Source organism: Macaca thibetana, chromosome 2 (genome assembly GCF_024542745.1).
Source record: "Macaca thibetana thibetana isolate TM-01 chromosome 2, ASM2454274v1, whole genome shotgun sequence".
Lineage (NCBI taxonomy): Eukaryota > Metazoa > Chordata > Mammalia > Primates > Cercopithecidae > Macaca > Macaca thibetana.
Window position 1 is genome coordinate 37,391,081 of NC_065579.1, and position 21,879 is coordinate 37,412,959.

At 42.7% G+C, this 21,879-nt stretch overlaps 2 protein-coding genes and 1 non-coding gene across 5 annotated transcripts in view; 1 reads left to right on the forward strand and 2 right to left on the reverse strand.

The window, feature by feature from the left end:
* Positions 1-21,879, reverse strand: part of ANAPC13 (anaphase promoting complex subunit 13) — a 1,014,760-nt gene that overhangs the window by 291,969 nt on the left and 700,912 nt on the right. The gene's annotated exons all lie outside the window — the stretch shown is intronic.
* LOC126949452 (U6 spliceosomal RNA) lies at positions 3,095-3,196 on the reverse strand. The gene has a single exon (XR_007723750.1). It is a non-coding gene; the product is annotated as a U6 spliceosomal RNA (small nuclear RNA).
* The window catches only part of EPHB1 (EPH receptor B1), a 456,164-nt gene continuing 451,515 nt past the window's right edge, over positions 17,231-21,879 (forward strand). The window contains exon 1 of the mRNA XM_050779594.1: positions 17,231-18,167. Within this exon, the coding sequence (XP_050635551.1) occupies positions 18,110-18,167 (58 nt within the window). The 5' untranslated portion in view covers positions 17,231-18,109. The remainder of the gene's footprint in view (positions 18,168-21,879) is intronic.

The window sequence follows — 21,879 nt, forward strand, 5'->3', positions numbered from 1 at the left end:
AAAAGGGAAGAAGTGACAAACACACATTTAACCGGCATGCTTTCTATTGCATTAGTGAAGTCCTCAGTGAAGGTGTTAAAAAAGGCACACGTTTGGTATTGACCTCTTTGAAAAGCACTTCTGGATTTTACCATTAATAAGTCGCCTTTGGTTCTCACTCTCCAATTAGTTATGTGATCACCTAACAGTGTTTTGATCTGGACTGTATTTCTTGTTTTAATGATTAGCATTTCATACTTTAGACTCTTTGTGAAAAGGAAGATAAATTGCCCTTATTTCTTCTTTTGATCAGCCACACATACTGCTCCATAAAGAAAATGATCATATTTTTTTTACTCTCAAATGCCTATTACCTGACTTTTGAGCAAAATATATACTCACCTCATTTTTCAGAGGGGCCTTCAGCAATTACTGGACTTGTCTAATTGACTCACTTAAAAATACACGGAAATGGTGAGTATTGTGGTTTCTAACTTTCACTTTTGGTTGACTTCAACATTTGAAAGAATAGATTTTTTTTTTTTTTTTTTTTTTTTTTTGAGACAGAGTTTCACTCTGTCACCCAGGCTGGAGTGCAGTGGCGCGATCTTGGCTCACTGCAACCTCCGCCTCCTGGGTTCAAGCAATTCTCCTGCCTCAGCCTCCCAAGTAGCTGGGATTACAGGCGCATGCCACCAAGCCCAGCTAATTTTTGAATTTTTCTAGTAGAGATGGGGTTTCAACATGTTGGCCAGGTTGGTCTTGAACCCTTGACTTTGTGATCCGCCCACCTCAGTCTCCCAAAGTGCTGGGATTACAGGCATGAGCCACCGTACACGGCCTTAGGCTTTTAAAAACCACAAATTATTTTTCTGGAGGAAATTCAGAATAAATAAAACACACACACACCCCAATCACTATAGGAACTATTACAGTCTTCTCTCATTTGTTCTGCAAGTTGCCTTTTCACAGAATGCTGTATTGAAGACCCACTTATGTTAAGCACAAATAGTTCCATGTCACTCTTTTTTTTTTTTTTTTTTTTTTTTTTTTTTTTGAGACGGAGTTTTCCTCCTGTCATCCAGGCTGGAGTGCAGTGGCGTGATCTCGGCTTACTGCAACCTCTGTCTCCTGGGTTCAAGCAATTCCCCTGCTTCAGCTTCCCAAGTAGCTAATATTACAGGTGCACACCACCGCACCCGGCTAATTTTGTATTTTTAGTAGAGACAGGGTTCCACCATGTTGGCCAGGCTGGTCTCCAACTCCTGACCTCAGGTGATCTGCCCACCTCGCCCTCCCAAAGTGCTGGAATTACAGGTGTGAGCCACCACACCTGGCCCACATCACTCTTTTTGACTATTTCATGATATTTGGTAGTATGGCTGAATCATAGTTCAGTCACTGCCTTAGTGTCAATGACTAAAGGTTAGTTAGTCAGTGGCTTAAGTAGCATCTAGGTTATTCTCAATGTTTTTGCTGTTTTAAGATTTGCTAGACTGAACACCTTTGCACATTGGCTTCTTAGTGGCTCCATGGTTGTTTTTCTAAGTTGGTGCTGAGCAGCAAAATTGTAATTTATAGATGTGCCCAGTTTAAGCTTTTGAAGATACTTCCAAAATGCCCTACATAGTAAAAATTTATTCTACTACAATTCATACTTTTGCTATCCATATCTTTGTCTACATTTAATATTAGTGAACATTTGCTTTTACCAGCCTGTTGTGTGAAAAATTATATCTATTTTATACTGGTAAGGTAATTTTTCTATGGTAAATATGTGCAAAATAATAAATATAGTATACATATATATGAATACACAATTCAAATATTAATAATAAAACAGGCACCCAAGTCCCTACCACTCAGCTGAATATTGTGATCCTTTCCAATTGTGCAGCAATAATTCACTCATTTTTGCTCCTGTATAAGAATACACAATGATTTATTTTTCTGTTTTACAATGATGGACATTTGGGTTATTTCCTGTTTTTTCCTATTATGGATTGTGAGCCTATAAGCTTTCTTATGTCTGTCTCCTGGCATACATGTGCTAAGGTATTCCCAGTCATGAAATTGCTGACTTCTAGGTGTAGTGGAGACTGACAAAAATGAATTTTGTCCACCCAAAATCATTTTCCCCATCTTACACATGGGTGTTCATCTAGACTGCATTTCCCAGTCTCCCTTTTAGTTGGATATGGCTATGTGACTAAGTCCTCACTAGTGGAATCTAAGCAGCTTTCTATTCTGCTACATTAGGATCAGAGCCTTAAGGTGGTGGGTGTACCTCCTCCATGCTTTCTTCTCTTTCTCACTAGACAAAACCAAAATGTGGTGGTGAGCCAACTTCAATTTTGCAGAAACTGACTTGGAAAGAACTGATTACCTGAACGACTGTGAGAATCAAAGTTGTCTCACTGACCAGGCTGTAAACTTTGGAACTGATAAGTGAGAGAGATAAGGTAAACTTCTTTACCTTTAAGCCATTTATTGTTAGTGTCTTTATTATGTCTAATTAATACATAAAGAAGCACATGTTAAACTTCACTGAGTGATGCCATACTTCTACCCAAAACCTTTGAAGCAATTTACACTCCTACCGGCATTTTATGACAGCTCTTGTTGCTCTATATTCTACCAACCCTAGCTATTGTCTGACTTTATTATGTTTACCTATGGGGGTGAGAAGCATTATCTCAGTGTTGTTTTCATTATCAAATGAGGTTGCACACTTTTTCAGATATTGTTAGCTTATTCAGAGTTACTTATATCTGAAATGTCTTTTGTCCTCTTTTTAACACTTTTTAACACTGGGTGTTTTTTTGTAGTCAAAATATATAATATATAAATATATATATTTATATAATATAAAATTTTCATGTTAGCCATTTTAACTGTATAATTCACAATGCTATGCAATCATCACCACTATTTATTTCCAAAGCCCTTTTATCATTTCAAACAGAAACTCTGTACTCTTTAAGCAATAACTCCCAATTCCTCTTCCCCTGTCCCCTGGTAACCACTAATCTACTTGCTATCTCTGTGAATTCACCTACTCTAGATATTTCATGTAAGTGGAGACATACAGCCTTTGTCCTTTTGTATGTGGTATAAAAATATGGAGTGCTTCACAAATTTGCATGTTACCTTTGCAGAGGAGCCATGTTAATCTGTATCATTCCAATTTTAGTATATATGCTATCAAAGCGAGCACTTGGGTGCTTTTGACACATTTATTTCATATTGATTTGTAGAAATTCTTCATATAGTCTAGATACTAATACTTTTTAAATTAAGTTGCAGATATTGTCTCTCAGTGTGTGGCTTAACTATGTTTATGGTGTCTTTTTGCATCAAAGTTTTCATTTTATTAGTCAAGTGTATCTGTATTTTCCTTTGTAGTTTGTGCTTTTTGTGTCCTGTTTATGACATTCTCCTCCTTACAGCCCAGTTCATTTAGCTATTCTCCTATGTTATATTCAAAAAGATTATGAAGTCTTCCTTTTAGTATTGGTCTTCAGTCCACCTGGAATTGATACTTGTGTGAGAAAGGAATCTAATTTTATTTTTCAGATTGTCTTGGCAACGCTTATTGAATAGTTTATCCTTTCTCACCATTTTGTAATGTTTCCCTTGACATCTATTTTTCATTATACATTGGTCCTAAATCTCTATATCAATTCCATATTGTTTTAATTATGGTAGCTTTATAATAAGTTTTGATAGCTGATAAGGCAAGGCCTTCCATTCTCTTTGTCTTCAAAATTGTCTTCGTTATTCTTGCCTTTGCCTTTGAACTTTAGGGTCAAATTGTCAGCCTTCAAAAATGTTATGGGCATTTTTTTGTATTTGTATTGAATCTATAGGAAAAATTGGGGAAAATAGTCATGAGATTTCTCACCCATAAACATAGTATATCTCTCCAGTTATTTAAATGTTGTTTAATAAATTTTTATATGTTTTTTATAAGTCCTTTAAAAACTTCCTTAAGATTTGTTCCAAGATATATTAGAGTTTGTATTGCCATTAAAAATGCTGTATTATTCACATGGACACAAAAATGGGAACAACAGACACTGGGGACAGCTTGAGCGAGGAAGGCGGACGCAGTGGTGGGTTGCAAGGCTACCCATCAGGGTACTATGCTCACTACCTGGGTGATGGATCATTTGTACACCAAGCCTCGTTTACCTATGTAACAAACCTGCACATGTACTTCTGGAACCTAAAGTAAAAGTAGTAGGAGAAAAAATGCTGTATTGTTAAAAAATTACTTATTCTTATTTGTTGCTGATGTTTAAGAAAGCAACAGATTGTTATATATTGACTTTGTAACTAGCAAAGTTGCTCATGATTTATGTTTGGTCTAATGATTTGCCTGTACAGTCTCTTGAGTTTTCTACAAAATTTTGCTGTCTGTGGCCTAATGTAGTTTTCTTTCTTTCTGTCCTCTCCTTATATTTTTCATGTCTCTTTTATGTCTTACAGTGCTAGCTCGGGCCAGCAGTGAAACGTTGACTAGAAACGAGGAGAGTAGGCATCCTTTCTTCTTCCCAGCTTTAAAGAGAATGCTTCCGATGTTTTGCCATGAAATGTCATGTTTTCTCTGGGCTTTGGATAGATACCGTGTCTCAAGTCCATTTCTATTATTTTATTAAATAGTTTTAAGTTGTGAAAATGTTCTGATTTTTAATCAAATATTCTGTCTGTGCCTATTGAGATGATCATATATATGTTTTGTCCTTTAATCAGTAAATGAGACAATAGATTTCTCTAAAATTAGACAACTTTTTCAATCCTGGGACAAGGATTATGTCAGCTTCCTAACATCATTCGGGAAATACATCCTTGAGTGTTTGGAGTAGAAACCATTAACAAAACCGTTTAGAGTTAATGTTGTTTCTTTTTTTGGTGGGTAGATTTTTAATTACCAATTCAAATTCTTTCATGATAATCAGTTTACTCAAATATTCTATTTTTTATTGTGAATCAGGTTTGATATATTGTATTTTCTTCTCAAGAAAAATTGCTATTTCATTCAAATGGCTCACAGTATTTTCTACTGTTTTAAAGTTTTACTCTAGCCATATGCCCTCTTTTCCACCCATAATATTATTTATTTTTGTTTTGTCCCATTATACACTCCACCCCACCTCTTGCAAACTAGCACAGTCTTGTCAGAAGCTTTTTTGTACTTTATTAATTTATTTTTTTCAGTGAGTAAGCTTTGAGATGTGGGGGCCTTGTTGATAATTTCTTTATTTTTCATTCCCGTGTTTACATATTTATCTTATGAATTTTCTTCTATTCTAATATTCTTTCTAATATTCCAAGGTAAGGTACAGATTTCCTGTAGATACCACTTTAGCTGCATGCCAAGGTTTTGAATGGTAGTGTTTTAATTATCATTAAATTTTAAATACTTTTCCGTATGCATTATGATTCCTTACTTAAAGTTTATTTAAATGCATTTTTCAAAGTTTCTTTGGTTATTGATTTCTGATTAAATTGTGTTGAGGTCAGAGAATATGATCTGTATGACAAATTATTTAGTCTTTATTGAGCCTTGCTGTTTGGCTGGTAAGTCGTCAGGTTTTGCAATTGTTCTACATCTACTGGAGAAGAAAGCATAATTGCTAGCGGTTGGATAGGGCTCTATAAACCCACTAAATTAAATTAAGTTGTTGCTTTCTTCCATTTACTTACCAATTTTCATCTGCCTGATTTATAAATAACAAAATGAATTATGTTAAAATCACTTTCTGATGATAGATTTGTCCATTTTCTTGAGATTCTGCCTTTTTATTCTTTACATAACTTGAGGCTGTGTCTTAGGTACATAGAAACTCAGAATTTATTGTGTTCCTAAAAGAATTATTCCATTTACTATTATGTAATGATCCTTTTTATTATTAATAATGCTTTTATCTTAATATTTATTTTGCTTGGCATTAGTCTAGTTATCCCAGTTTTAAAAAACAATATTTGCCTGTTTTCTTTTTCCTATCTGTTTACTTTGAACACATGTGAGTCATTATGTTTTTGGATGTGTTTCTTCCAACAGTATACAACTGGATTTATTCTTAACCAATCTGATGTTTGCTTCTAAATGATGAGTTTATTTCTGTTTTTATTTATTCTGATTGCTAGTAATTTTAGATTTATTTCCATTATCTCTGTTTGTGCTTTATATATACTATGCTTTTTTATTCCTACTTCCTATTGTACTGATTAATTTTCGTTAATCCTCTTTTTTTCTTCTGCTTATCTAGCAGTGGCCACTTTTAACAGTTTAAAGCATGGTTGATTTGACAACATCTAAAATTATTCAGTGTTTCTGCTTGCTTTCAGAATGGTACCAGGGTATTAGAAAACTTTCAGCTTTCCAGCTCCCATCTTAAACACTGTTATTCAACATTTTAGTGTTATCTTGTTTTTAGAAACGCTAATGATTTACCCACATGTTTACCATTGGGCAAACAAGTAAACTTTCCTCTAACTTTGCTCTTCTGAATTATTTCCTTCATTCCTGAAATAGTTCCTTTAGTAGATCTCTTAGAGATAGTATCTTGGTGGTAAATTCCCTCAGTCTTCCTTTAAAGTGTCTTTACAACCTTTTTTTTTTTTTTTTTTTTTTTTTTTTTTTTTTTTTTTTCGCTCTTAGTCTTGAATACAAATTTATCTGGATATAGAAATTTAGGTATATACAATTTTAGAATTTAAAATTTTATGTATAATTTTATTTTCTTTCTATATATACATCTTGCTGCTGAGAAGTCTAATTGTCATTTCATGTGAGCAACTTCTTATTTCTCTCTGATAGCTTTAAAGTTTTTTTTCTCTATCTTTGATGTCCTTTAGTTTCATTATGATTTGTCTAGTTAGGAATTTTTTTGTTGTTGTTTATTCTGCTCAGAACTTCTTAAATCTGCTTCTTGAATCTGAATAATTCATTTGTTTGTCAGTTCAAAAATTTATCTGCCATTGTTTCTTTAAGTATTCCTTATCCTCCCATTCCTTCCATTATTTTCTCCTAAGTATTAAATAAATTAAACATCACCCATATTTCTCAATGGTTTTTAAGATTACATCTCTTTGTTTTTCTGCCTTACATTATAGTTAATTTGGAAAAATTAATTCAAAGTTCAGTAGACCACTCTTCAAGCATATTTAATCTCTTGAACCTATTCATTTAGTTTTTAATTGCAATGTCTATTTAAAATTTTTCCTGTTCTATGTGGTTCTCTCCCAAATCTATAGATTCTTTTTATAGTGTCTTCCTTTATTATTTAAAATACTGATATCTAAAAGTCTTTCTTTGATAGTTTTATAATAGGGGTCTAATCTCGTTTTGGGAATTCTGTGGATGTTGTGTGCCTCTTGCATTTTCTTCCCCTTAATGTTCCCAGGGTATTATCTACTTATAAGTGCTTTTTTCAGCTGAGTTCTTGGCTTGGGAGATCTGAGATTATTCAAGTAGCATAAATTTGAATTTGAAATCCATATGAGTGAAGGCATATGACAAGAATTCTGAGCGGAGATTATTTTATCTTACCCACTCCACCCAAGCCAAGAGTGGCAAGCATCCTTGTTCTCCTTTAGGACAGTGAGTAAACTTTTCCTTTCCTCCATTCTTTCAGTGAAGGTGTTGCAATTTAAAGCTTCAGATTTATGCAGTTGTCTCAGTTCCAACTTTCTGCCTTGTACTCATTCAAAACCTTGTATCTATTAAAATTTAAGTCATTATGTTTCCCAGATTGGGGATCAATCCCTGCAGCGTAAGCTCCCAGATTCGTCATTCTAGCTTTTTGTACCTCTTTGTTTCTGTGCTCTTGGGGATACTTCTTATGGCTCTGCAATACATTCACAAGAAGCTATTTCACATGTTATTGAATTTTTCTAGATGTTTTTATTAAGAGTTGTGTGGGTTATTTTGTCTATAATATTAGCACAAATGCAAGGGTTTTTTGTTTTTTTGTTTTTTACTATTTATTTTTCCTTTGAGGTATGATACATAATGACATTATTTTTTAGCCAAAAATTGCTTATCTTTTAATCAAGATTCAATTCATTCATATTTCTTTTTTTATTTTCTTTTTCTTCTTTTTTTAAATTTATTATTATTTTTTAATAGAGTCTTGCTCTGTTGCCCAGGCTGGAATGCAGTGGCATCATCTCAGTTCACTACAACCTCTACCTCCCAGGTTGAAGCGATTCTCCTGCCTCTATCTCCCGAGTCACTGGGATTATGGACGTGTGCCCCCAGGACCGGCTAATTTTTGTATTTTTAGTAGAGATGGGGTTACACCATCTTGCTCAGGCTGGTCTCGAACTCCTGACTTCAGGTGATCCACCCACCTCAGCCTCCCAAAGTGCTGGGGTTATAGGCATGAGCCACTGCACCTGACCCAATTCATTCATATTTCTTATTGGAAGTGATTCTGTAATTTCTTATAAATTTTAATTGCATAAATAGTAACTTTCCTTCTATTTGTGTTTTTTAAATTTCTTTCATTCCTTCTTTTCTTTTTTTAATAGGGGTTGGGGTCGGGCTCTGTCTGGTGGCAGTAGTCATCCCTACAGCCTGGCTTCTAAAAACAATAAATAAATAAAATAATTTTAAAAATAGGAGTTATATTTTGCTTTTATTTTCTCTAGTATTTTCAAAGGTATATATATACTTCTTCAGAGTATATTTGTAAAAGCCTTTAAGTATTTCAAGCCACTTTTAAACCAAGTTTAGCTATTTTAAATCAGTATTTCTAAGAGTCTCAATTCCTCCTAAGTAAACAAGGAATGTCAGATAGCTTTCCTCTTCTTTTCCTTCTCCCCATATTCCTCTTCTCTTTGGTCCTAATTAATGTAATTTAAAGCACTGGATCTAGGCTTTAGTAATTAGAATTTTAACAATATGAGTGTTCTTTATTGAGATTACTTTTTACATTTTATTTTAATTTAAAGGGACACAAAACTAACATGCAAAAATCAGTTGTATATATTCACACCAGTAACAACCTATCTGGAAAAGAAATCAAGAAAATCCCATTTACGATAGTAAAAAAAAAATGAATAAAATACTTAGGAATAAGTTTAACTGAGAATGTGAAAAATCTGTACACTAAAAGCTATAAAACATCCATGAAAGAATCTGAAAAAGACAAATAAATGCTAAGATATCTCATCTTCACTGGATGGAAGAATTAATATTGTTAAAGTGTCCATACTACCCAAAGTAATATATAGATTCAACACAATTCCTATCAAAATTCCAATGGCGTTCATCACATAAATAGAAAACACAATTCTAAAATTCATATAAAACCATGAAAGACCCTGAAGAGCCAAAGCAATCTTAAGAATGGAGAACAAAGTTGGAGACATCACATCTCCTGATTTCAAATGATATTACAAAGCTATAGTAATCAAAACGGTCTTGCACTGGCATAAGAACAGACACACAGACTAATGGAACAACACGGAAAGCCTGGAAATAAACCCAAGCATATACGGTCAACCAGTTTTTGACAGAGCATCAAGAAGATACAAAGGGAAAAAGGGAGTATTTTCAACAAGTGGTATTGGGAAAACTGGATATCCACATGCAAACAAACTAATTTGGACACTTTTCTTATACCACACACAGAAATCAACTCAAAACGGTTTAAGGACCTAAACATAGACCTGAAACTGTGAAACTCCTAGAAGAAAACAGAGAACAAGGTCCCTGATATTAGCGTTGGCAGTGATTTTTTGGACATCACACAAAAACTTTTGGCAACAAAAGTAAAAATAAACAAGTGAGACTACATCAAACTAAAAAGTTTTTGCACAGCAAAAGAAACAATCAATAAAATAGAAAGGCAGCATACAGACCAGGAGAACATATTCATGAACCATATATCTGATAAGGGGTTAATATCCAAAATATGTGAGGAACTCACACAATTCAATATTTAAAAAACTTCCAAAAACCAAAAAACAAATAACCCAACTAAAAATGGGCAAATAACCTGAACAGACATTTCTCCAAGGAAGACATAAACGTGGCCAGCAGATACATGAAAAGGTATTCAACTAATCAACAGGAAAATTGAAATAAAAGTTGTGAGATATCACCTCGCACCTGTTAGAATGGCTATTACCAAACAAAATAAGGGGGAAGTGTTCATGAGAGAAAAGGATACACTGTTGGTTGGAAGGTAAATTGGTGTAGCCATTATGGAAAAATGGTTGCTCAAAAAATTAAAAATAAAACTACCACATGAACCAGAAATCCCTCTTCTTGGTTTATACTCAAAGGAATGTAATCAGAACCTTGTAGAGGTATCTGCACTCCCATGTTCACTGCAGCATTATTCACAATAGCCAAGATATGGAAACAACCTGTGTCCATCAATGGATGAGTGGATCCATTGACAAGAAATTGTGATACACACACACACACACACAACACACACTCACAGAAATATTATTCAGCCCTAAAAAAGAAGATCCTGCCATACGTAACAACATGACTGAACCTGAAGGACATTGTGCTAAGTGAAATAAAGCAGACACAAAAAGAAAAATACTGCATCGTCTCAGTCATATTTTTTTTTGAAACAGTGTCGCTCTTTTCCCCCAGGCTGGAGTGTAGTGGCATGATCTTGGCTCACTGCAACCTCCGCCTCCTGGCTTCAGGTGATTCTCCTGCCTCAGCCTCCTGAGTTGCTGGGATTACAGGTGCCCACCACCAAGTCCAGCTAATTTTTGTATGTTTAGTAGAGATGAGGTTTCACCGTGTTGGCCAGGCTGGTCTTGAACTCCTGACTTCAGGTGATCCACTCGCCTTGGCCTCCCAAATTGCTGGGATTACAGGTGTGAGCCACTGCGCCCGGCAGTAGAATCTATTTTTAAAAGTCAAATATGTAGAAACAGAGAGTAGATCAGTGGTTACCAGATAGAGGGGGGAGAAAATAAGAGATATAGGTCAAATGGTACAAAGTTGCAGTTATGCAGGATGAATTAAAAGAAAATTAAAAAGCAATCTGCAAATATTTAGACATCTCTTTTAATTGATTTTATTGCTTGACACCAAATTTTATCTCTTTATCAATTGGAATATATTTTTAAGTAATTTTTTTCTAAAGTGTTGCAAATTTTCTGAGACCTGAAAATGTTTGTTGTTTTCAAATTGCTGGATTTATATGTATTTTGTGCTACAAATTTTCCCTCTTAAAAACTTTATTGCTAAAAAACCAAACTAAACCAACAAAACCAAGAAAAACCCAAACTCTATAGCTCTTGCTTCATTTTTTCCCTAGAATTTAGTTTTCTGAAATTAATATTTATTCCACTATAGATATCCTGTTTTTCTATGTGGCCGTGAATGTGTCTGTGTGTGTTCTTGAATAGATGTAAAATTTCTTTTAAAAAATCCATATGGTTCAAAAACGTTATCTAGATGAGACTATCACGTCTTTATTCAGCTAAGAAAAATGTTATGCTTTCATGGCTTTGTCTTCACTTTCACAGCATTTGTACTGGTTTCTTTTTAAATAACTCTGAACTCTTCTTGGAACTCTTTTGGGAACCCTTTAAGGTCCCCAGCACCTTGCAAGCAACTAGCACAATTTTATATAAGTTGGTTCCCCATTTTCTATCTTGTTTGTTTTGTATTCTCTGTTTCCAGTTTTCTTTTCTGTTTATGTTGTATGCATTTTTGGAAAGCTTCTCCAGTTTATCTTTTATATCATCCATTTAATGTTCAGCAGCAACAAATGTAGTCTTGACTGACACACCAATGCGGAATTGAATTCAGACACTGCATTTTTGCTTCCTTAAAACACTTCCTATCCCTTTCTCCTCCCCTCTTCTTTTATTCTGTTGTCTTTTCTGTTTAACTTGTTTTCTCATAAGTTTGTTTCTCTATATTCAAATTTACATCTTCATGTGTGCCAAGAAGTTTTCTGAAAATGTCTCTAGATTCTGCAGAACGTCATTTTCAAAAGGACGCTTCTCATCTGGGTCTTGAAGGTGCTGCGCCTGGTTTTGCAGTGTTCTAATAGGTCCCTGAAGTGTCCTGACTTCTCTTCACTCCTCCTTGAGAAGGCAAAGACTCATTAATTCTCAGTGTATTTTGGTAGGCAGGATGAGTGGGTTGGCCTTTGATCCTCTAGCTGTCTACTTGCTTAATCACTGAATCGCCTTTATAAACCTATGGCAATGCTTAATTGCCAGTTGCCAGCAAGCTTCATCTAGTGTATGTCTTCTCTACTGAAGTAGCATCTTTCTCCAACCACCATCCCAATTCTCTGGTGCTCTGACCTGCTGTATCCCAGGAAAAACTCTAGTCAGCAGGCTGTACTGTCACAGTACAGTCATTACTATGACTGTTCCAGCCTCTTGACTGTTTTTTACCTGAAGAATGCATTGTGTCTTCATCAGCCCATCCATCTATCCAGTTGTGTATTTCATTTTTAAGCTCTTCTAGATGTAGAAGACACTAAGGAAGGGAAGAGGAAGACCAGGGAAACTGTTCTTTGTTTGGCTTGAAACTGAACAACAATGGTGATGACAGATATTTACTCCATTCTCTGGTTAGTAGAGATCCTGAGTGTCTGAGTCAAGTATCGACAGAGAGGGAATGACAATATGCCTTCCTAGCTATGTCTTTAAAGCAGTTTCTCTTTTAAAAAAGAGAACTTGGCATATGTCATACATATGCTTGATAGATTTTTCTCAATCCAGCTTGATAGACCTTTTAAGTATTGTTAGTTTCTTCCACATCCTGGCAATTAGGTTGTCTATCAGTGTTTGTTCACCTTGTTTTATAATTCTTCATATTTGTCTGCATTTGCTGGGGTATTTTCCTGAGAAGCAAGGAGAGGCTTGTTGGAGGCCTCTAGTTAGAGACCATTTTGGATGACAAGTCCCATAATACCTTCCACTTTTTAACCCATCTCCACTGGGAGACCATGAGATCTTTAAAGGGAGAGACTGGGTCCCAGCCATCACTGGGTCCCTAGCACTTCGCCGACAACTGGCACAGAATTGCTGCTGAATAAATGTTGGAAGAAAGAACAAAAGATGGAAAGGAAGCTTTTTGTTATTTGCCTATTATCCATATTAAAGTGTTTCAAATAAATCTTAAAGGATTCACCTGCCTCTCAAAAAATAACTACATTTGATCTTAGCCAAAAGGCTGAGAAGTGATAAAAAAATAACTGATGAAAATATGTTTTGCAGCTTAAGAATCTAATTAAAGGTCACCTGGGTCATGGAATGTGTAACTGAACCTTTTATTTATGCAGTAAAGCAATATGTCAAAAGGAAAGGATAGGACGGGGCAACAAAGTCTTTTCATGTACAAGATATGCATGTGATCATACTCAGGATGGATGCTGTTTGTGTACCCTTTTCACTAATAAGTAGTGAATGAAAAAAGGTTATATATATATATATACATATATACACATATATACACACATGGACATATATATATATACACATACATATGATTTGGGTTATAAGTGAGCAGGAACATTCTAATAGAATAGCTTTATATTGAGTAGAATTATCAGGGGGAAATTGTGCAATTGTTTTCACTAGAAATGCTTTCCAAACATTTAGACACAAAACTGTTTAGAGGTAGAGAGTGAACTGGTTGACTGCCCCAAAGCCTTCTAGTCAGATGGGCCTCTGAGTCTTAGCAAAAGAGTTCAGTCACCCTTGGGTGCCTGAGAGCCCTCAGCTGCTGGCCTTAGCAGCAAGCATCTGTCGCTTTGAAGGAGTGATTTAGTGATATCAAATAGCTGAGTGATTAATCAAGAAAATAAGCGAGCATTTGACATCAGACACAAAAAAAATTGCCAAGGAGATGCTCTAGGGGAAAAGAGGCACCCGGGCTTGGAATCCCAAACCAATGGTGTCTTCAGGGATATTTACAAATCATAACCCATTGCTAGAGAAAGATCAATCTTCTGCAAAGCTAAATTAATATTTAACTTGCTCAAGAAAAGTCAATCCCTTGAGTTATTACGGAAATTAGCAAGCAGCCCTAAACTGACACTATTCTTGCCTGAGCCATCAGCATGTTCTAGAAGTCATCAATGAGTTAATGTTCCCTACCCCACCCCAATCAAATCCTCTCCTTGAATTCCTTTTACTCTTCCCCTCCCTCCTTCTTTTCCTGCTAAAGAACACTTCCTTCAAAACAAACAAACAAAACCTGATATAGATGCCCAGTAAAAAAGATAAAAAAGCTACTGGAGTAGAGGTGAGGTCTGAAGCCCCAATTCCTTGGCCACTTTCATGAGTATCCCCTGAGGAGGCCTCAGGGCAGTTGTAAGCTCCTGGACCAAGAACAGCAGCTTCCAAGCCTCATCATGCAGCAGAGTCAATTGGGGAGGGGAGGATATGAAATCACATTCATGGGCTGTATGAGTCTGTTCTCACGCTGCTAATAAAGACATAACCGGGACTGGGTAATTTATAAAGGAAAGAGGTTTAATTGACTCACAGTTCCACATGGCTGGGGAGGCCTCACAATCATAATGGAAAGCAAAGGGGAAGCAAGACACGTCTTACATGGCAGCAGGCAAGAGAGAGCGTGTGTGTGTGTGTGTGTGTGTGTGTGTGTGTGAACTTCCCTTTATCAAACTATCAGATCTCATGAGACTTACTCACTATCACAAAAACAGCATGGGAACTCCCCCTCCCCCGCGATTCAATTACCTTCCACCAGGTCCCTCCCAAGACATGTGGGAATTATGGAAGCTATAATTCAAGATGAGATTTGGGTGGGGACACAGCCAAACCATATCACGGGCCTACCTCATCCCTACTGATTTAAAATCTTTACTGAAAGGCCTAGGGATCAGTATTTTTAGAGGGCCTAGTTGGTGACATTCTTGTAATTATCCTGGCACAAGTTCAAAGTTCCTAGCAGGGTTGTACTTGAAATCCCTGTACTTGGTGGGCTCCAAGCACCCCCCACCCAGGTGTGACATTCTGCGGTTAGTTGGATAATGGTCAGTTCTATCTTCAGCCATGTCTGAGAAAGGCATTCAGTACCCACAGAAATATAACATGAGGGTATCAGGGAGAGGGATAGAAGAAAAGGCTTCCTAGGAGAGGTGGGATTTGGGTAGGAATAGAGGTCAGGAAATTCAATTCAACTCATTTCAGTTGTGCAAGTAAACATCCAGTACAGCGCTTGTGGCAGAAGGTGCTCAGTAAACAGAAGGTCTTCCCAGCATGTCTAACTAGCCACTGTCACTCTCTCGCTGCTTCCTGCTTTGTGATTCTCCAGAGCTCTCCTCAGCACCTGACATACCACTGCCTATTTGCTTATTATTGCCATCCCTCCACCACACGGTAAGACCCCTCAGAGAAGGTCTGTCCACTGTGTTCCCATAGCTAGAACAGGGCCTGCCTGAATACATGGGTGGGCACATGACTGACCTGGGTGTGGCTGTGGAGATGACAAGAGAATATCCTAGGCCCAGAGAAAGACTAGCAGAGTCTGGGCTGAGAAGGCAGGTTTCAGGGAGCTTACAGAGCAGTCTGAATGTCATGCTAGAGTGGTCAGTCTCTCTTCAGCAGACAGTGAGGAGCCACTAGGTTGCTATGCAGGGAAGAGATAAGATCAAACTTGGCTTGGGAAGGATGAGTTTGGCAGCAGAGTGGAAGGATTAAGGGGAGGGAGGGAAGCTGGACCATCGTTCAGAGACCCTCCAGTTGTCCAGGGGAAGGTAGCATGGGCTCACACTGGGTCAGATGCACAGGCATAGGACAAGGGCATAAGAAGGAGGACGTCGCAGAGTGGGGACTTTGCTAGACATGCCTGCCAAGTGACTGTGATGTAGTGAAAGGGGGAGGGAAGAGTGTGAAACTCACCCATCCATCCATTCCCCTCTCCATTCGTGAGAGGATGGCTGGGGGTAAAACAGCAAGTGAAGCTGCCAAGGAGTTGCCCATGTACCCCAGGAGGATGAACTCCAAGGATGGAGTTTGGGGGATACCTCTCTTGGGAGCTGAAGAGGTAACAGAGGGAACAGAAAGAAGAGACAAGATGGGTAGGAGGAGAAGCAGGAACATGGAAACTGGGGCCAGAGCCCCAGAAGAACTACTGGACACCAGTGTCAGTGGGTGCTGACGGTGCAGGAGGATGATGGCTAACTAGGAGCAGGTTGTTGCCCAGGGTGACATCAAGTGGCTCCAGGGACATCAGGACACAGTTGGTGGTGTGGAGGCGCAGAGGGCAGCTAACCTGGCATTAAGGTGGATGATGAGGAGGTGGAGGTTGATGACATCTTCCCTTCAGGCACAGAGGTGGGGTGGAAGGGAGGGGAGGGGAGGAGGAAGGCAGCCTGAGTCAGAGCCAGGGAAGGAAAGAATTGTCAGGATTGGGGGACTTGAGTCTGGCTGTGGTGGAGAGGAAGCAGTCCCAGCAAAGGAGAGACTAGACACGCAGAGGCGGGGGTGGGGGGGTGGGGAACTGATTTAGAAATGCCCAGAAAGGAGAGTCATCCCAAAGAGAACCATCACATCTGCCCGCTGTTAACTCATTAACAGACCGGGGAAAGGCTTGGTGCCTCCAAGGTGAGAGGCCTAGGAGGAGGAGGGGGGTACCTAACGGGTCATCCCTGACCCTGTAGGACCAGACTATCATCAGGTCTGTAGGGGGGCGGGGGAGGAAGGAAGGGCACATCTCCAGTATAACATATAACAGCCTCAAGGTGAGTTTCTGATTTAGAATCCTTGACCATCTCCAGAAACAGGAAGATAAAGTGCAGCTGTGAGAGCTGAGCCTGGGAGAATTGCTCCTATCTCCAAGACTGCATCCCGGGTTGCTGCCTAAGTCTTTCCCAGCCACACTGAAGGCCTGGCCCGCAGCAACAGTACACCTCGCCCTGCGCAGGCCTGGGAGAGCCCTCTTGCCGGCTCTGCTGTTTTAGAGCTGTGTGACTCCTGGTCTCCCCCCGCTGAGCTGTCCTCTGGGGTCAGGGCCCTCTGTGGAAGTTCACAATGCATTGGTAAGTGAACACTAAAGGAAACCAGAGGTTTCTGCAGAAAAAGAACTGCGAAATGTTGGACAGGAAGCCAGTTCGGTTCCCTGTGGACCCTGGAGCAAGGGCCCACAGGTTATCTGAACAGTATTCATTCTTTCAACGGACATGTACTGTGCCTCCCACAGGCTAGGCACTGTTCTGTGAACTGGGGATTTTGTAGTGAACAAAATAGGCAAGAATCCGAAAACGGTGACCCCATTTTAATAAGGGGGAGACCCAGCGATAAACAAAATTGATTAGTAAATACCAACCCGTGCTAGACAGTTAAGAGCTCTGCAGGACAGGCACTGGTGCGTCCCTGGAGTTGCTATAAACAGGGTAGGCAGGGTGCTTTTGTCACACAGAAAAGGAAAGACGGCTCATTTGATTATTTAAAGCGCATTCGGTCCTGGGTGGGATGTAAGGGCACGAGGCCTCCACAGCTCTTTCGCTGGGCCCCCTAGGTGGGGACAGAGCGAGCTGGGCGGGCCGCTGCGGTTCTCCGAGAGCACCACGAGGGGGAGCCCGGACCCCTCCTAGCGCCTTCCGAGCCCTCCCGCACAGCCTCGCAAGCAAAAGTTTTTCTTAAACTAACAATGCCAGTGTAAGGAGGTGCTCGCGCCTGATTGGCCGGGGGAATTTTGCAGGTTTGATTCCTTGATTGGACAGGAGGTGTTAGGGGTGGGGAGAAAGCTGATGGTGGGGGATCCCGCTCCCTCCCGCGTCAGTCTGGCCGGCTCCGTCCTCCCGTAGGCTCCGCTGTAGCTCGCAATGTGACACCAGGACGCACTCGCTCTCGCGCGCTCTCCCAGGCTCGTTCTCCCTCGCCCTCTCTCACACACGCACGCACACACCCACCTCTCCCATAAACACACACACACACATGCACACCCACACCCACGCGCGCCCGCACCGCCCCACGCGCGCACACTCCTGCCCACGCCCACGCAGCGCTCCGGGGAGTCCGGTCCCGGCGAGAGCGCGAAAGGATACCGAAAAACCACCCGCGGGGAGCGCAGCGGCACCCCGGGACGCGGCGCTCTCCCGGCGCTGCTGCCTCAGCTCGGGCTCGGCCTGGGGGCCGCCGGCCAGCGATGGCCCTGGATTGTCTGCTACTGCTCCTCCTGGCTTCCGCAGTGGCCGCGATGGAAGGTAACGTACCCTCCACGGAGCAAGTTGGCTGCTGGTACCTGCCGCCTCAGGACTGCTGTGCTCCGCGCCTCGCGGGGTTTCTCTAATTGCTTTGCAGTGCCGGACCCGAGGGCAAGGAGGTGTGGGAGCCTCGGCCGCTGCCGAGCGCGGGGCTTGGGCGGCACCCACCAGCGCGCCCCCGACTGGCTCTTAGCGCCCGAAACTGACTCGCTGAGTCTCCCGGTTTCCTCGCCCCAGCACTCGCTGGCAGCGAGTCTCGGTCTCCCGCAGCCCCCGCTCGGAGAGCGCGGAGCCCGCTGCATTGCGGTGCATGCTCCTTAGCTCTGGGCAGAGCCGGAGCTAGGCGTTGGGGAGAAAGGGGTGCCTCTTGCCATCCGGCTCCTGGAGTACTGGCGCTTGTCTGCTCCCAGGCACGGATGCGCTTCTGAGCAGCCGCGCGCCACCTCCCTTTCCCCAGCTCGCGGTCCACGGGCTCGTGGACTCTGCTCGGCGTGCAAGCACTGCGCGCGGGGGCCAGAGAAGCTCTGCCCTGGTACCCCGCAAGTGGCCGCCGAAGGAGAGGGGTCGAGTTCGTTGGCCGTACCCTTGGGGACCAGTCTGGAGGTCCGGGCGCCTGCGGGACTGCGCGTTTCCAGGGTCACTCGGGGAGAGGTGGACAGCCTTTTCGCCTCTTGAGCCTTGGAACAGGAGTGGGCTGGGGTGAGTGGTCGGTCCTACCTAAAGTCTCCCAGCCTCTCCACCACGCCGGAGAGGAGGCTTGGCGGCCGGGAGTCGTCGGGCAGCCTCACTCTCTGCCAGCTCAGACTTGGCGGTGCCTCCGGCCGGTGGCTGGAAAGCGCGCTCCAAAGACACCGTGCCCAGCGCAGCGGGGAGCCTGGGCGCTCGGTAGCGCTCGCGAATCCCTGTGGGAAATCCCGGCCCAGCTCCCCGCCTACCGCCCCTTCCCCCGCCCCCATTCTTCGCAGCCTAGCAGCGGCCGCGGCAGTCTCCTGGGAACACAGCTCCGTGGGAGAGCGGAGTTGGAGTTGTCGGGAGAAAACCAACTCTAGGGGTGATGCGCTGCCGCAGTCCGGCTAGCAGCCCCACTTCCCGGTGTCCTGCGCCGGGTGGAACTCCTCTGGGGGACTCCAAACCGGGGACACGCAGCTCCTGGCGCCCGTACAGCGTTCCTATCTGGTAGCTCGCTCCGCTTGTTACCCGTTCCTCGCAAAACTATGACCGGTTGCCCAGTGTAAACTCCCCCAAACACGATGGTTTGGTGCCCTCCGCCATTCCGGAAAGCGCTGCCCTTCTGGAAGGGAAGCTGGAGGGGCATTCCGGGCCCCGAGGCGCGGCTAAGATTCCCTACCCTTTTGGCGAAGACCACCGCATCCCACGTTTGTTCTGGTGGCGGCGTGGGGGTGCGGGGATTAATGCCTAGAAAGCTCTCGCTGGCTTTTCCGAAGGTGGCTTTTTGTCTGCCCTCCGTCTCCTGCTGCCCTCAGGGACTGCTGGGCTTTGTAGGGAGGGGAGCAAGGAGGGGTTTGCTTTTTGGAACGTGCAGGAGGAGACTGGAGCCGTGTGGAGCGCCGTCAACACCCTGGCGCAGGGATGCCTGGGTTTGACTTATTGAGAGACACGTGTGGGAGCAGTTGAAATTGGAAATTCAAGGGGATATATACCCCCAAACCGGGCAGGAAAGCCCGGTGAGCGCATTTGCAAGGCCAATTCCAGACTGGACTTACAGCGTTGGGGCGGCGTCATGCCGGTCCGAGGCTGGGTCCGGCCCGCTGCTCTTTGCGCCCCCAGAGGTTCAGTGGCCGGGTCTCTGAGAGGAGATGGGTGCCCACTTTGGGGAGCGTGCTGTCGGCATTGGGTTCCTGTGCATGCAAGCGAAATAGTTTGGAGAGCAAACGTATGGAAGCACAGCAGGCATCAGGACGTGGGCAGTTTCCTCCCTGCCCCTCTTCTTGGCTAGCCAGAGATCCCTGTCTGTTTGCCGGAAGCTGCCCACGGGTGCCATTGTGTCGGATCCCAACCAGGTATGCAGGGCCCTGACGCCCAGGCCTTCCGGAGCCACTTACCCCTGGTGCTGTGGCTTCTCTTGCTGCAGCCGGGAAACTTTGCCAGTGGCCTGACAGTAAGGAGCCTGACTCTGTGGGCTGAAAATATCTCCAGCAAGGGTTAAAAGAAACGCCACATTCAGCAGAATATTAAAGCAGCCCCCTGGTCCCTACTCAGTACGCAGGGATATTACGTACCATTCACTCCCTCCTCTCCTAGAATGAACACAGGCAGGCTCATTTTCTACTCTCTACACACGGAGCCGCCTTCCCGCCTGCCTGACTGGGCTGGGGCCAGCGTTATTTGGTTCGTGATGAGTGAGGAATAGTGATTAGAAAGTGGATCAATGAGCTGCCTACGCACAGCAGATCCTTCCCAAACTCGGCTGTGGTCAGGGGGCGCCTCTCCCGGCAGATTTCAGACACTCATGTGTCTGCTTTCTCCTGGGGTCTGCGGTGGAATTTCAGTGAGGCCTTGGCACCCAGGGCAAATTGCTCTGAAGTCTGGCGGGTCCTCAGCCCAGGCCAGGGCAGGGACAAAGGGACAGTGACAGTCATGGGCCAGGTGAGGAGATGTGGCCAGAGGAAGGCAGGGCCTTAAGACACCCCCTGCCTGGGTGGAAGGCAGGAGGACAGGGTCTGGTTGTTTCTTGGCCAGAGGGCCAGAGGAGGGTAGGGGAGGGGGCTCAAATTCCCATCATCAGGCAGGAGGACTGTTGGTTTAGGGTGTAGGAAACGCAGACTGAAAGAAAGATCCTCTTTCCTCCTTTCCCCCCAACACTCCCGCATTTCCAGCCAGTTCTGCTCTGTGAGGAGGGAGATGCCACTACAGGGAAAAGGTTCGCTGGGGCTAAGTCTGTCTTCAGAAGGGAGTAAGGCAGGCTGTGCTGGCAAGAATGCTGACATCCTTCTGCTTCCTGGACACAAAGCTAGGCCTCTTTGCTCAGCGTCCTGACAAACAATTGCCTCTTCAAGCCCACTGGTGCCTTTTCCCACCTGCTCTGAGAGCTTGTTGAGAATGGGCTGCTGGTGTCTGTGAAGTGAAGGCAACGGCTTGCATTCTCTGAGCTGCCCCTTGTCTTGTGCCCTTTGGGATAGGATCTGGAAACATGGGCTTCTCTGGAGGCTCTGCTACAGCAGCAGAGGACACCCACCTTCAGAGAGAGGCATCCCTGGACTAAGCACATTGTCCGTCTTGGGAGGCAGCAACCTGGAATTGCTAACTGCTTGAAGCAGTCTCCCAGTCCCTCTCCCTGTGTCCAGGGAGTACCCATGCACCTGCAGAAGGCCTCAGAGTGCGGCACACTGGCTGATGGGAATACTCCCAGGAGACCTGCTCTTTTGTGTAGCCTAGAGTGAAGGCCTGGCCCTGGCACCCTTGGATGTCCACATGTATTTGGGTAGTAGATTTCTCAAGGTTTGACAAGTAGTGGGTTCCCAGTAGGCATTGTTGATGCATGAGTGCATGACTAAATTACTGTGCCCCTTTGTGGCATGCCCCAGTGTGAAATGCTAGGGCGCTGAATTTCACTGCACACATTTTGGACACAGTTACATTTCCATTACCTGTTTGTGGTGGAAAACCCCAAACTAAGCCCACGTGTCTTCAACAGGCCACAAGGCTAGACAGTGATTGGCTGTTTCTGCATTTTCTGTTAATATTTGTTTGC